Source organism: Acomys russatus, chromosome 3 (assembly GCF_903995435.1).
Source record: "Acomys russatus chromosome 3, mAcoRus1.1, whole genome shotgun sequence".
In the NCBI taxonomy this organism is placed as follows: Eukaryota; Metazoa; Chordata; class Mammalia; order Rodentia; family Muridae; genus Acomys; species Acomys russatus.
In genome coordinates, this window is record NC_067139.1 from 21,524,512 (window position 1) to 21,545,044 (window position 20,533).

The 20,533-nt window shown below is 43.4% G+C and overlaps 1 protein-coding gene across 1 annotated transcript; it reads right to left on the reverse strand.

The window, feature by feature from the left end:
* Positions 1 to 566: 566 nt before the first annotated feature.
* On the reverse strand, positions 567 to 19,030 carry Ssr1 (signal sequence receptor subunit 1). The gene is made up of 8 exons (XM_051170149.1): positions 18,860 to 19,030; positions 16,824 to 16,936; positions 12,834 to 12,921; positions 10,395 to 10,657; positions 9,021 to 9,097; positions 8,081 to 8,159; positions 6,347 to 6,440; positions 567 to 1,340 (listed from the first exon to the last, which is right to left on the reverse strand). The coding sequence occupies exons 1-8, from the start codon at positions 18,936 to 18,938 to the stop codon at positions 1,273 to 1,275; spliced, it is 861 nt and encodes a 286-aa protein (XP_051026106.1). The 5' UTR covers positions 18,939 to 19,030; the 3' UTR covers positions 567 to 1,272.
* Positions 19,031 to 20,533: the final 1,503 nt, after the last annotated feature.

The window sequence follows — 20,533 nt, forward strand, 5'->3', positions numbered from 1 at the left end:
ACTTAATTTTAGTCTTGAAATCTATTACCCACCCCCCACCCCTCACACACATGGTTTCTCTGTGTAGCCTTGGCTGTCCTGGACTCACTTTGTAGACCAGGCTCGCCTTGAACTCAGAGACCTACCTGTTTCTTTCTGCCTCCCTAGTGCTGGGATTAAAGGCGCATGCCACAGCACCCAGCTGGTCTTGAAATTTTACATGCTTGAATTTTAGGAATTTTTCACATTAACAAAGACAGAAAGTAGGTCAAAAGCCCCAAATGATCAGTATAAAATATAAGCCTTGTAACTACTTTAAGACTTTCCAAGTAAGATTTTTGTAGATTAGGAGTAATTAAAATGGATCTCTGCCCCTAAAATGTGATCCCCTTGGTCTATAGACCACGACAATTTTTCTTAAGATTATTTATACTAAGAACAATATGCTCCGCTTAAAGCCAACAACAAACAAGCGAGAAAAGTCACCCCAGAGCTCTCCTAGGGCACAAAGAACAATAGACCACACAGTGACCCAGTTTGCACAAGCATACTGTTTTTTGTTTAAAAAAAAAAAAAAAAAAAAAAAAAAAAAAAAAAAAAAAAAAAAAAAACTGGAACAGAATTAGGATTTATATACTACCGTCAGTAAAACTGCCAGGTTTCACAATTGTGTTGCTAGAAATTCCAACATTCCTTGACTCCATGGTAAGTTCCTGAAGGCATGCACACAGTGAACAGCAGCAAATACCCACATGCCTCTGCTGCTCCCCTGGCAGCCACTCCTGCTGTGCCTTTAGAATACCGCTGTACAGACAGCAAGCAAAAGGCTGGCTTATGCCATCAGTTTGGATTTGATCAATTCCAAGAAATAAATTATCTCTTCAAAACAATTCACAGCAGAGCACCTAAAACCACATTGCAGACAAATATTAATTGAGCTTGAGGGCAAACTTCAGAAAATATCACAATGGAAGCAGCAACAGCATTTTGCTGAGTATTCTAAAGGCATGTTTCAGGTAGTTTAACAATGATTCTGGTAAGACAACTGCTCACAGACATTCACACCCACACGGTTTAATGGTTAAAAAAAAAAAAACAACCAAATTTGTTACTTTAGAAAAACGAATGCAGTGCATTTTCAGCAATATTATCGCCACAGACTCTTAACTGCTCAGTCCACACATAAGCAGTAGTTGCCTTCTATGGTGATATGGCTTCGCTGCACTAATTTCCATGAGGCCGAAAAACATTAGGGCAGGGGAAGCACAGACTGAACTGTTGCACAAAGAACATTTACTCATCAGATCCCACCGATCTCTTCTGTGCCCGCTTCCTGGGCACCCTTCTTGGAGAAGCTTTATCTGAAAGAAAAGAGCAAGTATGAAGCTAACTAACTCAAGAGGGTCTGCCTTCTCAGGCAACAGTAAACTACACACACACACACAGAGAGAGAGAGAGAGAGAGAGAGAGAGAGAGAGAGAGAGAGAGAGAGAGAGAGAGAGAGAGAGAGAGAGACAGACAGACAGACAGAGACAGACAGACAGACAGAGAGACACAGAAAGAGAACTTAGCTCTTGGTTTTTATATTTATGGTTGTGAGCCTAGCCTTTAACGGCTGAGCCATCTCTCCAGCCCTTTTTTTTTTTTTTTTTTTTTTTTTGGTTTTTGAGACAGGGTTTCTCTGTGTTAGCCTTGGCTGTCCCGGACTCTCTCTGTAGACCAGGCTGGCCTCGAACTCACAGCGATCCACCTGCCTCTGCCTCCCGAGTGCTGGGATTAAAGGCGTGCGCCACCACGCCCGGCTAGCTCTTGGTTTTTAAAATAACTAAAGATATGCTGCAAGGATAATATCAACTAAAATAAAAATTTCATGCTTAATGTAGGAAATGGTCGCTGTGTTGCTGCAAATACCATGCACATTCTATGGCATGCTTTTAAGTACAAAAGTAAGAACTTTAATCCCAGCACTTGGGATGTGGGAAGCAGGAGGATTAGGAGGTCAAAACTAGCAAGGGCTACTATGAGACTCTGCTTCAAAAACAAATACAAACATTTAACAGAGATGACACATTTGGAGCATATTTATGCTGGGCACTAATACAAAGTTTGGTATTTGTGGGTCTCCAAGTTTTGGCAACTGTACAAATGTAACTGAAAGAAGCAAGCAACGGACATTAGTACATCAGTGCTAAAACCACCCCAGGACACAGCCTCTCTTTGGAATTTAACAGACATAGATGTATGTTGAGTTTCTTCTACTCTATAAAAGAAATGATCTATATGTTTCTTTTAGAAACAGAGGTCAAAGATGGGCATAGTGGTGTATGCCTGTGATCTTAGCCCTCAGGAGCTGAGTTTGAGCCAGCTAGGTCTATAATTTGGGCTATAACTAGTCAAAGTGTTTCAAAAAGGGGGAAAAAAAAGTATGACATATCTTCTCTGTATTGTCTAGGTGCATTCTACACACTGTAAAAAGAACTTTTATTCTCCTGAGGTAACTGTTGTCTTGAAGGATTATAGCCTCTGTCTGCTAACCTAAGCCTAGAATGTTTTCGGCCCCTGAGACTTATTGCTTAATAAGCTCACCCTTTCTTGTTCTTTGTGAGCTCTGCTGGCTGGTTCAACTCAGCTATTCTGGCTCAAACTCCTCTCCAAGCTGACTGATTCAATCTGGCTATTCTCTCGGCCTCCGAATCTCTGCTTGGCCTCAAACTAACTCCAGCAATCTGCTCTAATCTTCTGGCTCATTTGATCTTCACCTGAGTTCTCACTCTGCAACCTGTCTATTACCGTCCCGGTAAAACTGTCTCCTGTCTCTCTGCATTGCTCCTTCAGTAAGTAGCTCCCCTTTCCTCTCTTCTCATGAGAGCTGAGCATATCCTGTTCTGCCAAATCTGACTCATCACTTTCTTTTTCTGCCACTCAATTAGACATCACTTTCAAACATGGGTGCTTTCTTTTACAAACTAACTTACCTTCATTGTTTGGGATTAAAGGCATGTACCTACTCCTAGACCTAATCTTTTTTTTTTTTTTACCTGAAACTTGCTCTCTACCAGGCTTGATTTGAACTCAGATCTGCTTGCCCGGGTTCTGTCTCCTGGATAGAAAGCAGTTTGTATTCCAGCTGGATCACACAAACCTGGAAGGTCTTTGGATGTGATCTCTAGCTACACCAACCATGTTCTGAATTAAAATCCTTCTATAACACACCAGGAAGAATAGCTCATTGTGAAAGTTATCATTAAAAAATAAAAAAGGGAAAGGTATGTAGCCTGACTGCTGAGGCAGGAGAATCATCTGAACCCATATACAAGGCCAGGTTGGGCACTATGATCTCCCCATTACCACCAAATGATCTCTGCATATTAAGAAATAAAAACCAGAAAAAGATACTTTCACCAAGGTATGAGGTTTATTTACAAGCTTTTTTGTTTGTTTTTTGAGACAGGGTTTCTGTGTATAGCCTTGGCTGTCTAGGACTCACTTTGTAGACCAGGCTGGCCTTGAACTCACAGCAATCTGCCTGTCTCTGCCTCCCAAGTGCTGGGATTAAAGGCGTGCGCCACAACTGCCTGGCTATTTATGAAATGAAAAAGAATATGCCTAATATGCTTTTTCCTAAAAAGTCACTAGGTTAGGATGCACTTTATAGTAAACATTTATCAAGAATATTTAAATACTAAGAATGCTCTTAAGTCTGTGTAAATGTCTCCAGTTGACCAATTTCCAAAAAGTCTAAAAGCGCCTCCTAATTTAACAGCCATCGTCGTGAGCATTAGTGACTGACAGTGTGTGGGTATGAAATCCCAGGACCCGAACCACTTGTAGCAAGGTAAGGGGCCTCCTGCGGAGGAGTCTTGATGTGTGTTTCAGTGCCTGAGTGGCACTGTATTCAGAAGCCAGTCCTGCTGATCCTCCCAGTGATGAGCTGCTTGGGTTAGGCAGCAGACAAACACAGCAGTCTGCAGGACTGGAGGCATTTGGCTTTGGGAGAAGTAGTATCAAATACTTTAACAGCAGAAAAAAGCACTGTGTTTAAACAAAAAGTAATCACAGATGTGCATCATGATTTTTTCAGCTAGCAAAGACAAAAATTTACCATTACTCCCTATAAAAGGGAGGGTAGAACAAAACAGACAAAACCTAAAGAAAAAAACCCAACTCCAAACCACTTAAAGTCGAAACAGTTTATCTTTCCAGAGTAAACTGGGTCGATGCCTTTAATCCCAGCACTTGGGAGGCAGAGGCAGGAGGATCTCCATGAGTTTGAAGCCAGCCTGAACTACAGAGCAAGTTCCAGGACAGCCAGAGCTATTACACAGAGAAACCCTGTCTCAGAGAGGAGGAGCAGGGGTTGCTAAACAAAGCCAAGCCAAATGGTAAGACAACTGTACCAGGGTAATTCTCTTAATTTTTAGTAAACTAAGATCAGTCTTGCTTTCCTGCCTCAAGACAGCATCAAATTCTAGGTTCTTGTCTCACCTAGGAGCTCATGGAAATCAACTTCTGCTCATTGTTTATTTTTCTTTTGTTTTGTTTTGGTTTTTCGAGACAGGGTCTTTCTGTGTTAACCTTGGCTGTCCTGGACTCACTTCATAGACCAAGCTGGCCTCGAACTCACAGCAATCCACCTGCCTCTGCCTAACGAGTGCTGGGATTAAAGACACGCATCACCACGCCCGGCTGTTGTTTGGTTTTAAGGGGAGAATCTCACTAGAGCCGAGGCTAGAGCTCAGGAGGACCCTGAAGTGTGATTCTCCTGCCTCGATCTCTTTGGTCCTGAAATTAAGGCATTTACCACCATATCTCACTTGAATTATTTTTTAAATTAATGACACACAGAAGTATGTGATCATTTGTGTGTGTGCTAAAGCTGTGTGTGTGCGCGTTGCATGTGCACTTAGGTAGAGACCAGAAGACAACTTCGGGTGTTGTTCCTTAGGAGACATCAACCTTGATTTTAGAGGGATTCTCACTGGCCTTGGCTTTTACCCGAAGGCTGAGCTGGCCAGCAAACTCAAGACAGCTACCTGTTTCTGCCGCCACCCCCTCCCCCCCACCCCCGTGCCAAAGCCCTGGGTTCTAGTATCACAGTAATGGTCTTTATGTTTGGGCAACACACACATCACCACTGAATTATCCTCCCAACCCACTTAATGGCGTTTACATAACAAGTTTTCTTTTTAATTACAGCTCAAGGTTTTGTATATATTTAAAACACTATTGAGCAAAGACCCTAGTTCTTTTCTGTTGAGAAAAAAAATCAGCTGACCTTTAAATTCATAGGCTAAAAAAAATACTTAAAATATAAAATATCAGAAAATCTAATTAGTTGAAGCTTGAAAAGCCTCAAAATGCCCTACCCTGTATTGAGGGAAACTGTTCTGAAAGCACACGAGCCCTAGGCAAGAAAAGTGAGCCATGGACACTATGATCCCCGTGTACACACAGCATTTACAGACAAAGAAGTATGTACAGAAAACAGCTTTAATATAGAAGTACAAATTATCTATATAAAGTGGGATTAGAAGGACAGAATTTCATAGTTTTATACAATTTAAGATTCCTACAACAAGGCTATCTTGATTCCCCCCAGCCCCAATTTTCCTCCCTCCCTTCTTTCTTTCTTTTTTAACACGTGTGGTTGTTTTGTCTGTACGATGTCTGTGCACTACATGTGTACACTGCCCGTGGAGCCCAGAAGAAGGGGTTGATCCTCTAGGACTGGAGTTGCAAATGGCTGTAGGCTGTCACGTGGCACTGGGAATCAAACCTGGTCCTCTGAAAAAGCAGCCACCTCTCTTAACCCAAGTCATCTTCCCAGACCCACAAGTGCTTTTATAGAAGTCCTCACCGAAGGGGAATATTTTTCTATATTCCTTAGTTTTTAAGACTTCTCATTAAAAGAAAACATAATATATTAAGTAATATTTTAGATTCAGTCTTTCAAAAGTAGTTCGTAGTAGTTCCCAAAAAATACAGTGCTATTAATTACACTTGCTTTATGCATGCACTATGCAAGAGCCCCCCCAAACTGTAGCAGAGAGCACTGAAGAAATTAATCACCTCACCTCTTCTACTGTGCACTGAAGCAACAGGAAGGAAAAAGACAGTAAAGATTAGGAAGAGAAGTCAGACATTTACAAATAATCTGCATGCTTGAACATGTGTAAATTAAATCCTAAAAATGCTGCAGACACAATAAATCATTAAATGCTTCACTAACAATCATACTACATTCTAAACAAATAATGGAAACAATCAATAGTAAATAATAGTACTGACCAAACATTTTTGACTGATTTAACTTTGATTTAGACAAAACTTTTCACCAAGTTTGTACCAAGTCTGTAAGGCTACTTACTGATCTGGTTCAAAGTTTCCTGAGGAATCCAGCTCATGTCAACATCATTCTGACTCGATGTACCCATTTCTACTTTCTGAATGGGTCTCTTGCGCTATAAGGAAATAAAAAACAATTTTTAAAAGACATATCACAGCATTGTTTATTTTAATTTTGTTGTTTTTTTCAAGATGGTTACACTGTGTAGCTCTGGCTGTTCTGGAACTTGCTCTGTAGACCAGACTCAGAGATATACTTGCCCCTGCCTCACAAGTGCTAGGATTAAAGGCATATGCCACCACCACCTGGCTACGTATTCTAATTTTAAAAACATTGCTCAACATACATAATTTGAGTGTGTAACATTCTTTTCCTGCTTTAAAATACCCCAACTGTCTTCTTAGTGAGTAAAGATGCTTGCCACCAAGCCTAGACTTGCATTTGATCCCAGGGTCCCGAAGGGTAGAAGGAAATAATCAACTCCAAGCTGACCTCTGACCTCCTTACATGTGCCAAAACATATAAATGTGAATGCATGCATACACATGCCACAATAGGGAATTTCTTTAAAAGAAGAAGTCTTCATACAAGCCAACAACATTGAATTCACCTAAGACCGTGAACATTTCAAAGCACAGTGGTGTGTACATATAATCCCTGTACACTGCAGGGAAAGGCAGAGTATCAGGAGTTCAAGGCCAGGCTTGAACTGTCCTGTCTCAAAAACAAACAAATGGGGCGGGGGGGGGGGGGGGGGGGGGAAGGGTCTGATTTTGAGACTTTCTCTGTAGCCTATCTGCTGCAATACAGAAATAAAATTTATTTAATTCCATTTTCTTTAGTCTTGCTCTGAGATTTAAAAACTGAAATCTGTGCAGGAACTGGGCATAGTGATACACACCTTTCATCCCAGCACTCAGGAGGAAGAGGCAGATGAATCTTCTTGAGTTGAGTCCAGCCTGATCTATATGGCAAACTCCAGGCCAGCTAGATCTATAGACTACATACTAAATTTTGCAGGGGAAGGTTGGTAAAAGTTTGTAATCCCAGACACAGGAGGATCATGAAAGGCCAGACTGAGTTACATTGGATTTTAAGGCCAGCCACAACTGCACAGCAAAACCCTGTCTCAAAAACCAAGGACAAGCCAGTGGTGATGATGAATACCCTTAATCCCAGCATCCCAGGCAGAGCCAGGCAGATTGCTATGACTTCGAGGCCAGCCTGGTCTATAAAGTGAGTCCAGAACAGCCAGGGCTACACAGGGAACCCTGTCTTGAAAAACTAAAAACCCAAACCAAAATGAATAAAATCCCAAGGGTTCTAATTATAGCTCAGCGTAGGATGCTTGCCTAGCAGGTAGAAACTCTGATATCTAACTAAACACTCACATGGTCCATAAATTCTGAATACACAAAAAAGTAGCCCCCCACTATGAATTATAACCCAAATAAATTGGTTTATTACAGAAAATACAACCTATTCATGAGAAAAAGGAACTTGAACAACAAAATATTTCTGAACTCAAGGAACATCAATACGTTAAGGCGTAAAGATCACTTCAAGAGAGGGTAAACACATTTCAATACATTTCAGCAAATTCAAGTCACCTATCTCTGAGCATTGTTTTTAAAAGGTACAACAAAGGTCCGAGTCCACAAATCTACAATAGGAGTGAGGACCCCTAAAGAACTACACTGTAGTTTGTGTTGTAATGTCTGAATGTGGCTTTCAGAGCTGTTCATTCATAATTACCTTTCTAGATTCTAGGAGTTGATGAAGGCCAACAACAACTAGAAGTCCAAGACCAGCAAGGAACATATACATAAAAATTCTGGCACAGGAAAAGAAAACAGAGCTGATGTTAATTCATAAGTACCATATCTTAAAACAAAATCCTAACACATGCTACAATAGCTTTCCAAATACCTTATAGGAAAAAGAAATATATCATTTTAATTAATTCCAGGCACCGACCTTTACAAATTTCCTTTTATTTAGTTAAGAACAGTCAATAAAAAATTCTACCATCAGTGCTGGAGAGGTGGCTCAGAGGTTAAAAGCACCAACTTGCTCTTCCAGAGGTCCTGAGTTCAACTCCCAGCAACCACATGGTGCCTCACAACCATCTATAATGTGATCTGATGTCCTCTTCTGGCATGCAGGTATATACACAATAAAGAAATCTTTTTTAAAAATTCTACCATCTAAAATGTGTTTTATTTCAAACTCAGTGTAAGACAATTTCAGTAGTTTTGTTCGCCTCATATTTATATCAGTTTTCATAACCTCACTTATAAATCCTTTCAAGTGAGTCACACTTAGGTTCACAGATAATTCTTTACTCAGAGAAGACATTTTTCAAGAAGAAAAACCTTCTAATTTATGTAACTATCTTAGAAGCATGCAGACTAGATAGGTTAAGGCTCAACTTAAAGCACAGGGCAGAAAAGATTTTGGGAAAAAGAAAAAGTCAGCTACTGCATTTGTAAAAACATTTTTTCCGTTTCACCCATCTCTCCTGACGTGTATTAATAAGCACAGGAACCACATAATGTATGGACTCTGTGGTCAGTATTTCACCAAATCTGTAGAGACCACGACACTCTGACCATGTTTAGACATTCTGCAATCTGAGCACAGCACCTTCCAGCTCAGTCCGTGAGCTCCACATCTACAGTGCAACTTTACTTACGTTTCTCCGTCTAACCCGTCCTCTCTCTCAATAACTGTGACTGTCTGATTGAAGACAGCATCTTGGAATACATTGCCCTGTTTAAGAAACATGTTAAAATTCACACGTGAGATGTGTTGAAAGAATAAAAATTACAAGTGTTCTTAAAACTGTTACCCCAGCAGCATTAACTTCCCCACCGTTACTCTTAAGACAGCAAGGCCACATGTCCTTATACTATTCATAGCCTTTTAATGTTATTTCGCCTATAAAATAGAAATGTCTAGATGCTTGCCAAGACCGCCCCTCTGCTCTCTGCAGGGAGGTGGTGCTTTCAGGAGCCAGGACAGCAGTGAAAGTCACAGAGCCCACGAAGCTGCTTATCATCTTAAAACAATTTTGACAATTTAGCAAAACTTTAGTTTTCCAATACAGAGCCGTTCTTTTTTTTTTTTTTTTTTGGTGTGAGGGTGTCAGATCTTGGATTTACAGACAGCTATGAGCTGCCATGTGGGTGCTGGGAATTGAATCCGGGACCTTTGGAAGAGCAGACAGTGCTCTTAACCACTGAGCCAACTCCCCAGCCCCACACAGCCGTTCTTATACGATGGTAGTCCTTTGAAACGGAAACTGACCTCAGTTCAAGCCTACTTGAAAAGGACGAAATGAAAAACACACCGAAATGAAATAACTATCTATTTAAATGTCACACTGAAGACAGAATGAAGAAAAGCTTTTCCTCTGTACTAACTTACAGGAAAGCGTATCACAAGGCAGGGCCTGGCAGAAGAGACAAGGTTAACATCAGGTGAGGGAGATGTGAACCCACTCCTCAAAGGAAGCTCTTGGGAAAGGGAATGGTATAAACACACCCTCATCTGATAGGGAATATATGAGTTGTCACTTGGGGTCTACTCCCTGCAGTAGTAGATTCCTCTCAGGCTTATGTGAAATTAACACACAAACCTTGCTGTTAAAACTGTACTTAAAACTGGGTTGTATTTTGCCTATAAGTATACAAGATCAAAAGAGTAACAAAGTCCTTAGAAGCATTTAAATGAGCGAAAGGTCTACAGCAAAATGGGACAGAGCGAATGCCTCGCTACTCAATAGCATCTCTACTATACAGTTACTTGCCCTTGCCAAGATCCAGTTCAAGTCACCTTCCTCACACACACACAGCACCTAGTGACACACAGCTCAGGTACCCACCCTTGTACGAAGCTACTGTTGATTTTTGGCTATCTGTCTTCCCACCGTGTAAATGTAGTTAATGTCAGATAGGCAATATATTTTGTATTCCTGGTGCCTATTACAGTTTGAATCACGTATTCGACAATGGCACTGTCCCCTGTGGTCTCTAACAAAAACAAAGCACAACTCAAAAGGTCTTACATTCAAATCTTTGTAGTTCAGATTGATGACCAGACCAAAGGGCCGTCCCCCCATGGGTTCTGCAGGAATGAAGGAATACTCAAAAGTTGCCTGTCTTTGGGGTGGCACTATAGTGTTCAGAGGAAGAGCTGTGAAATTCTGGATGTAAAACTGGTAGTCCTGAGGATAACGGAATGAAGCGTCTAGCGATTCAACAATAAAATCTTCTGTCCCCTTGTTTGTAAAGCCTACCAGGAACTTCACGATATTGTTTGCTGGAAAATCTAAGACACAAAATAGGAAGGATAGGGGTGGGGTTAGAGCACATTCCGAGTTCAACATGAAACACAGACTGCTTTCAGAATTCTCTTCACCAGAGCACTCTAGTGGGACTGCACACAAGCTCTGACTAATCGGAGCTGTCGTCTAAACTCAGTCTTTTGTCTGTTCTCTGGGTTCTAACTTAGGAGATAAACTGCGTATTACAATTTCAGCCGAATCATATCCAGATTAAGAGGCTAAGAAAACAGTGGCAGCAAGATTATCATACAAAGAGGTTTATACAATTCAGCATGTCACTACTACAAAAATAAATGGGGAGGAATCACAAACTCAAATTCCTTTTTCTTAAGTGCTGAGAATAGAACGGGCTTTGTACATTCTAGGGATGGGAAAAACTTCTGAGCATAACACTTTTTAAGGCATAAAACTGGAATATATAGAAAACAGAACACTGACGACCAAGAACAGTTCCTGACCTTGTCTTCCATAACACTGTACAGCAGTCTAATGGCTGAGGTTCACTTAATACCACACAGGCTATACACAGACAGATCTGGGTTTGAATCTTGTCTCTGCAATCTGTTTTATGTTCTGGGTAACCATAGAACAAGTTTCTTAATCCCTCTAAACTCAAGATCAACAGTAACTAAACCTTCAGGGTTTGCTGAGATTAAGTAAGCATTGCAAAGTATTAAGAACAATGCCATGCACAAAGCCCAATAAACAAACGGACTCAAGAATTTGAGTAGCCCTAACTGCAAGATTGGAAATGTTCCAAAGTCTAAACCTTTGTAGGAAAACAAGATATTACAAGTGGAAAATCCAAGTTTCAAGTGATGAGGTATACACAAAATAAACAAACTCCATCCTCCAAATAGCTCATTATATATATGCAAATATTCTAAAATTGAAAAGAAAATCCCAAACCACTTCGGTTCTACGCATTTGGGGCAAGAACTACACAACGTTAACTTTCTTTTCTTTTCTTTTTTTGGTTTTTCGAGACAGGGTTTCTCTGTGTAGCATTGGCTGTCCTGGACTCCCTTTGTAGACCAGGCTGGCCTTGGACTCAGAGATCCGCCTGCCTCTGCCTCCTGAATGTTGAGATTAAAGGCATGTCCAGCTAACTTTCTTTTTTAAGTTAATGCTATACTATAACCAAGCCCCAATTGTAGACATTTAATATTTCACATTTAAACATTCAAAAATACCACCAGACAGGCCTGATAATACAAGCTTGTAATCTCAGCACATGGGAGCCTGAGGCAGAAGGATCTTGATTTCAGTGCCTTTTACAAGTTATCATGTGTGTGAGTGTGGATGCGCACACACAGAGTAGAGGACCACTTCTGGGAGTCAGTTCTCTCCTTTACTTGCTGAAGAAAGGGCTCTCTTGTTTCTGCAGTGTTGCCTACTGCAGGGTAGCTGCCTCACATCCTCCATGAACCACCTTAACTGGCTTTTCGTGATTACTGGCTCTTTAACACAAGTTCCAGGAATTAAACTCAAGTTGCCAAAACAAAACAAAATGATATTATGGACATTGACACAGCTTGGAAATGGTTTCAAGAATGGTACTTGGGGCTGCCAAAATGGCTGAGTGGGTAAAAGTGCAAGTGTGTACACCTAAAAGTCTGAGTCCGATCCCCAGAACCCACAATGGAAGGGCAAGCCTTCTCCAAGCTGTCCTCAAGCCTCCACATGCTCCCAGTGGCACATGTATACACACATACACACAAAATCTTTTTTTTTCAAGACAGGGTTTCTCTGTATAGCCTAGGTCATCCTGGACTCTCTTTGTAGATCAGGCTGGCCTCAAACTCATAGCTATCTGCCTGCCTCTGCTCCCAAGTGCTAGGATAAAGGCATGCACCACTCCTGGCTCATACTTTTAAAAAAAGTTATCTTTGAGAGAATGTTTAATTTCTAGTAAACCAAATTAACATTTAGTTTTCCTGGCCAGGCGTGGTGGCGCACGCCTTTAATCCCAGCACTCGGGAGGCAGAGACAGGCAGATCGCTGTGAGTTCGAGGCCAGCCTGGTCTACAAAGTGAGTCTAGGATAGCCAAGACTACACAGAGAAACCCTGTCTCGAAAAAAAAATATTTAGTTTTCCATTTAAATACCAACATTACTATACATGTATATAAGATAGGAATTAAAACAATTCTGCATTACCTTCTCCTTTTACAAACAGGATGGTTGTGTCTGCACTCGGTGAAGCTTCCGGTTCACCAGAAACATCTTCTTCTTCCTTATCTTCTGCCTAAGGGAAACAGCATTAAAAACAGACCTGTGAGAAAGGTGAAAACTCACTGCAGTACAGACTTGACCAGACTGTGATAAAATACTGCTTTGTTGGTACTAGTGGTATGTATTTGTTTTGGTAAGGAGGGCATGAACACAGTCCCTCATAATCACAACGTATACAGTGCAGGCGTTAGTACATCCGAATGCAATGGATGAGCCTCTCCCTGGTAAAGCCACCTCCTGGACCTCAGCATCTCCGGCCAAGTATAGTGGTGCTATATGGTGTTATGTATTTTACACACTTATAAACGCACACACATACACATACATGTGCATGCATGCACACACACCTACAAAGACAGAGATCCCTAAATCTGAAAAATCCGCAAGGTGGGATATGACTTTTGCAAGCTGAGGCAGGATTGTGTAGGAATTTGAAGCCAGCTTGGGCAATAAAGTGAACACTTGTCTCCAAAATACAAGATGCAAGTAGACAAATATACCTGAGACAGGGAGGCTAAAAACATTCTGTAAGGATAAAGTAGAAAATATATTTGAGGAAAAAGAGAGAAAGCAAAACCACAGCTAAGATTTGATTAATGAACTTCAGAATAGACAAAAGACTGCGATATCAAACAGTTCAACCCACCAGAGCTATATAACAACAGGCAAGCCTTTATCAGGGTAGGACAGACTGGTTAAGTGCCAGACTCCACTGTACACATACAAAATTGGAGGGTTGTGCTAGCCTACAAAGTGGTGGAAATATAATGCGGACCTCTCAAGGCTGGGGCTGGAAAGGAGAACTGAAAGCCATCACTATAAGGCTGTGGTGGTTAAAAATCAACGTTCACCAACACTATGGAGCAAGCAGGAAAACACAGCAGAGAATCCCAGCAGCAAGAAGGCAGGGAAGACAAAGGGGGCAGGGTGCCACAGAAGCCACTGCAAAGGGATTCAAATAACAGAAAATGGCAAAAAGGGCGTGAACTATATAAGCAGGAAAATGGCAAGGAGATTGCTGGTGACCTTAGCAACTTCCATCACTCGTACACAGCAGATGCTGGCAGGCAATGGATATGAAGCTCAAGTAGAGAAAAACTACAGATTACTCTCTCAGGAAGTACCTAGTACAAGCAAAGGTTTAAAAGGGAGTAGTAACTGACTGAAGGTGGAAAGACAGCACGCCTGCATGTGTGCAGCTCCAGACCTGAATGCCAGCGAGGACCAAGAAGTTACAAAAGCAAAGACTCCTGTATGACCCACAGGATGAGATGGGGATCCCTAGAGCAAGCACACCTCACGGTGTTGATTCTGACAGAGTTCATTGCTGAAAGCACTCACTTTCTGACACCAAAGCCAACACTGCTGCCAGAGGACTGACACAGGGCTTAAGGCAAACACTGTTTAGAGAGCTGCTGTGAACACAGAAAGTAAGATAGTAACTCACAGCAACCTAGTCCGTGTATCTCAGACCACCTCCATAAGCAGGGAGAGCAGGTAGAGCGGGTGGCCTACCCGCAGGGAGACAAGTGCAGTGGCCAGAGGCCAGACACGAAAGGACTACAGTACAAATCTACTTGAAAGAGGACACTTAGTGTTAGTACAGGTTAATTCAACAAAACAAAAACAAATTTTCAAGGTGATGGCACACTACACCTTAACCTCTAATTTTTTTGTTTTTTTTTTTTTTTTCGAGACAGAGTTTCTCTGTGTAGCCTTGACTGTCCTGGACTTGCTTTGTAGACCAGGCTGGCCTCAAATTTACAGAGATCCGCCTGCCTCTGCCTTCTGAGTGCTGGGATTACAGGTGTGTGCCACCACCGCGCCGCGAACCTCTAGCTTTAGAAATGTAATCAAGGGTGTTCGTGTGTGTGAATCTCAAAAGAACTCAGGGTTCTTCCGTAATCTCCCAATTCCTCCATGTCTTGACAGCTGAGTATAAATTGCTGATACAAAGATTTGGGGAATGGTTACACCCCAAGCTCCAGCTCTTGGTTCTGGAGTAACTTTCATAGTGGCTGTGGCTCTAAGAGCCCATCTTTCATCAACAGCCTACACATGACACATGACAGAGGACACTGTTTCTTTTTTCAGTCCATCCTGACCGTTTATTTTTCTAATGAGAAAAGTTTGAACCAACTTAAAAAATAATAATTTATTTTTATTTATGTGCCTGTATGTTATGTCTGTGGGTGTCAGATCTTGGAGTTGGGTGCTGGGAATTGAATCCAGTCATTCCCGCCCCTTCCAGCCATCCCCCAGGGTTTCTCTGTATAGCCTTGGCTGTCCTGGAACTCACTCTGTAGACCAGGCTGGCCTTGAAATCAAAGATCCACCTATATCTGCCTCCCAAGTGTTGGGATTACAGGAGTGTGCCGCTACCACCTAGCCAGCTAAGGTCTCTTAAAGGTGGGGGAGCCAGAAAAGTATACAAACTAAGGGTATTCTGCTCAGATACAACACTACGCCTATATATCAAAATGTTAACTCAAAAACTAAAAAATTTTTAAAAAGGCAACAAAAGAGCAAACCACCAACTTAAGTGGTAGGCACGTTCATAAAAATGAAAACAAACTTAAAAAAAAAAATCTGTGGAGGACAGACCACAGTACTCCTGGGCAGGAAATAAAAGTAGCAAATTAGCAGAAAGCATGTTGCAATGACACCAATTTGAGCAGCAGCAGCAGCTGCTTTTCCTCCTCTTCCTCCTTTCTCTGTGTAGTCCTGGCTGTCCTGTACTTGCTTATGTAGACTAGGCTGGCCTTGAAGTCACAGAGATCCTCCCGCCTCTGCCTCCCACATGCTGGGATTAAAGACATGTGTGCCACCATGCCCAGCTTCTTCTTTTTTTAACTTTATGTGTATGGATGTTTTGCCTGCATGTATGTGGACCACATGCACAGTGTCCACGGAAGCCAGAACAGGGCAGCAGATCCCCTGGAGCTGGAATTACAGAAGTCTGTGAGCAGCTATATGGGTGGGTGGGAGACTCAGGTTCTCTGGAAGAGCAGTCCGCATCCTAACTCACTGTCATTATCAGAGCACAAATTTCAGAGCTAACTTTTAAGAGATCTTCTCTAACCCTTACCACTCGTATTTATAATCCCCTGCTCAACACTCATTACCCACAAGAACATGAGCTTAGGAAAGCAGAGAAAAGATCTCATCTGTTCAGTCTAGTGCCCTGAACAGTGTGCTACGTGGTAGAGGTGGCCCATGAGTGTCAATGGCAGGCTACTGGATGAAAGTAAACACCAAAACGAAAAGACAGACCTAGAAAGCAAAGCACCATAGGCTCCAACTTTAATAGCCTCGGGCCTGGTGCTAGCCCCATCTCCTGTTCTTCTCCTACACTCACAAGGTAAGTGGTCTTAACTTGTTCAGTGCATCATGGTTTCCCTACTCCAGAAAATCCTTGCGCCCATTCTCAATGACTTGCCCATAGGCCACTTCAACCCAGGGACATGTTAAGAGCACATGCTGTTTTTGTAGAAGACCCATATCTGAAAGGTCACAACTGTTTCTAAGTCTAGCTCCAAGGGATCCAATGACCCTGGCTTCCTCATGCATTTGCACACACGTCCAAGTACCCACACAGAAAGCCATACATGCATATAACTTAAAAAATAATTACCAAGGGCTGGGCATTTTGGTGCACACCTGTAATCTTAGCACTTGGGAGGCAGATGCAGATGGATCGCTGTGAGTTCGAGGCCAGCCCTGTCTACAAAGCGAGTCTAGGACAGCCCAGACTACACAGGGAAACCCTGTCTTTTTAAAAAAATAAAAAACAAAAAAAACAAAACAAAAAAAAAACCCCAAAACCAAATTTGTCTATAAAATTATACATTCTTGAGCTGAGTGTCTAGCTCAGAATATGTCATATATATTCTAAATATAGTATATAGCACTAACCAAATCTGTGGGTTCATCTTCTTCTACTTCAGCTTCATCATCTTCATCTTCAATTATTGAATCTTCTACTGTTTCCTCATCTTCTGTAAGATCTTGAGCCACAGCTAATGACCCTGAAAATAAAATGAAAAATGAGCAGTTAAGCTTCATCAGTGTCTTTAAACATCAGGTCTAGACAAGAAAAGGTTCCACTTACAGTCACACAGTCTGTATTACTATGGCAGTTGAACCACGCCACTGCATAAAAATATTTATATTATTTTACTAATAGTCTTAACTACTGCATGATAACTTTAATGGGAATATTTTTAATATTAAAAAGCACACACGTCACTCACACACACACACACCACGAAGGCCAAATGGCTCAGTGGGTAAGGACACTTGCTGCCAAGCATGACGCACTGCAAATTATCCTCTAGACTCTGAAAATGCAGTGCAAGATGCAGACAGACAGACAGTGATAAAGACACAGACACACACACTAAATGTAATAGCTTCATAGTTGGTAACAATGGACTTCAGGCAGATTTTCAGACGGGTTTAAAATATTTTTAAAAAGCATAAACATGCTAATCTATAAATCACAGTTGTACAGACAAAAATTTCTCAACAAGTCATACCACATCAATTCCGGGCAAAACTCTCCAAAAACCTTTCAAACTTCTAGCAGTTCTTTCCACGTCTCACAGAGTGCTGATGTGGCAATTCAGTAGCGAAGGAAAATGTGGGAAGAGCCACACATGCCATACCCAAGACAAACAATGTCATTAAGACCATGCATTTAAGAGAAACCCTGTCTCAAAAAAATAAAAAACAAAAAACCATGCATTTAAGTCTTTTCACTTTCCTGAGTTAAAACGGTTCATTCATAGTTACACGTCATTTTCAAACGCCAGTTTTTTTTTGGGGGGGGGGGGGGTTTGCTTTGTTTTGTTTTCAAAGAAAGAAAACCCCAAGGGGCTGCATGCACTTCAGTTCTCAGCCTGCAAGCCTTGCACTCTAGAATCTCTGAGTTCATCGACACCACCTCTTTCCGAGGTGTGGTGACAGACACCTGAAACCCAGCACTCCGGAGGTAAAGGCACAGGGATCACAAGTTCAAGGTCATGCTAGGCTACAGAGACTTTGAAGCCAAGCAGGGCTACCTATATGAGACTCTGTTTCAACATCAGTCCTGTGTTCCAACCGCATCCCAAACCAAAATCCCTAACAGTCATAACTCAAAGTCATACTAGCCACTAAATAGAAGCCAATCACTTCTGTTTGGCTAACCAGCTCGTGAACACGGATCGTCATTTCTTATGCCCTCGGCCACAGAAACTTAAGAGAAAGGAAAGGACTTTCGACGACCACTCAAACTAATTCTTTTTGTAAATTAGAAGAATCAAAGTCCATGAGGGGCAGAGAATAAAGTCTGAACGTTTTCACATTCTGTCAATTTTTTTAATCCCAGGCTAATCGTTGGAATGAATAAACTTAAAAAACTCGAAGTAACTTTTCCCCAGCACATTTCCAACCAGCAAAAAACTAGTTGGAAAAGGGGAGAGGGGAGAGGGGAGAGGGGAAGGGGGGGTGTAAAATCGAAAAGGAACAAGGCGGCCATCCCGCCAGGACTGTTCCGTGGCGGCTGACGAGCAGCAGAAGGGGGCGTTTTGTGACATCGAGCCTCGCTGTCCGGAGACCGTTGATAGGCGAGAGAGGGGACGAAGCAAAGATGGTCCAAGGGGCCGCGGTGGAAAATCGGCTCTGGGCAAATGAATGGAGGCGCGCCGGCGTGGGGCTAGCGACACGTCAGCGCAGAGGCCGGGGGCCGGGGGGCCGGGGGGCCGGGAGGCGGGCGGCTCGCGCGGGTGGAGAGGTGAGGCAGATCCCCGCGTGGGTCCCTCGGACGGAGGACTACGGGCCCGCCGCGCTCGCAGAGGGTGCCAGGCCGGGGCGGGCCCTGGGGGGGTCTGCACGGTACCCGAAAGCCTGACCAGGGAGGGATCCCGGGGGCTCGATCGCGGTGCCCGGCCATCCCCCGCGCCCCTCACCTCCGGGACCACCGCGAAGCAGCACAGCGGCGGGGAAGGCCAGCAGGAACAGCAGCAGCATGCGGGGGAGGAGTCTCATGGCGCGGCCGGTCAGCGTCCAGTACGCGTCCGCTAGGGTTCTCGGCGGCTCGGGCAGTAATGGCGTTACTCTTCATCCGGGGCCCTCAGGAGGGGCGGGGCACGCACGCGCGCGCGCCAGCCGTCGCCCCTCCCCGCCAGCGCCGACGTGGCCTCTGGGCGCCGAGGGGCGGAGCCTGCGAGCCGCGAGATCACGTGGTCTGCGGTAGGGCCTCGGGGCTCCCGCGAGAACCATGCTGAGCAGGTCTTCCCCCTTCCAGAAGCTTAGCTCCTTCAGTGGCTACCTTGAGGGACCACCCTTCGTAAGTAACGGTGACGTACGGGACGTAAACTTTATGCATGTGTGGCAATTGAAATGCAGAAAGGAAAGGATGTGGGTAACGACACACACAAACACACACACACATACATACACATGTGGGTAACCACACCGCCCCCAGGAGTGATGGATGCCTCACGCTGTAATCCCCCGCGCATGAGAGAGTGAGCCTCCCCTTTATGTTCTCTTGGGTCCCCTGTCTGTTAACACACCATGACGCTCTTAGAAAACAGTCCGACACCAGAGAACTTTGTTTTGTCTTGAGACGGGGCCAGCTTGTGTAGCCCAGGTTGCCCTTAAGCCTTGGACCCTCCTGCCTCAGCCTCCCAGGTGTTAGTACTACACGTGTGTGCCCTCGTGCCCAGCTTGTAAATTCTTGTTGAATCTACGAGAGGTGCTTTTGCTATCATTACATCTTTCCTCAAATTTTAAATCCACTTTTCATTGTAGGTCTAATAAAATATCAGAACTGTTGTGTTTATTGTGTGTGAACAGATGCTTAACTGTTCTTTCGTGTAGCAAGGACCAGGAAAGAATTTTTTTTTTCCTGTTGTATACCTTGGGGGGTGGGGCATGGGAAAGGCTACAGAAAACCAGGCTGTCCTGGCCAGCTCCTCAGCAGGAGAGCCTCCGTTCCTTCCCCAGCTCACCCTTCAGAAGACCAGCCACCAGCTTGATCACTGCAAAACCCATCACTTCACCTCTGTCCCCTCGGGCTTTGCCCTCCTTTCTCTTACAGTAAAATATTTATAGGCCTATCAAAAACCAGTCATCCTGTGCGGTTTGGATCCCATCTCTTGTGTAAACACGTGATTCTGGGCCATCCCTCTGCAGGCCACAGTGAATGCTTCTCAGTGCGTCTCGCCCATCAGCACATGCCATCCTCTCCTGCCCCCTGTCAAACCCGAAGGCTCGGAGGCCTCTCCCTTCAGTGAAACTTCACTTTCATTCTAGGCTGTAGGCTTCCACCTCTGTGGCCCCTTCTCTGTAGGACTACTAAGTAATAATATTAAGGCTCTGAGAATGGATACACTACCTGGGAGTGTCATCCCCACCCGCCTGCTCTGGTTCTATATGAGGGCTTTCAGGACACTCCCTGGCAGGATGAGGCCCTGGTGAGAGGCTGCGGGAAGGGAGTCATCAGATGCAGTTTGGAGGCCAGAGCTAAGTGCGAGAACTCCTGGACAGAACGGGGCCAGTAGCAGTAGAGGATGAAAATGGAGGCCAGGAAGAAATAGCCTGGGGATGGTAGAATGAGCTGCAGGGTCAGACTAGAA

What these genes read in the sequence shown, in the direction of transcription:
- Ssr1 (XM_051170149.1), bottom strand. Translation starts at nt 18,938, where the DNA reads ATGAGACTCCTCCCCCGCATGCTGCTGCTGTTCCTGCTGGCCTTCCCC. An exon ending in CCTGTTTGTAAAAGGAGAAG is followed by an intron (nt 10,658 to 12,833) that starts GTAATGCAGAAT and finishes TTTGTGTCTTAG; the next exon opens with ATTTTCCAGCAAACAATATC. An exon ending in TGAACTACAAAGATTTGAAT is followed by an intron (nt 9,098 to 10,394) that starts GTAAGACCTTTT and finishes TTTCTTAAACAG; the next exon opens with GGCAATGTATTCCAAGATGC.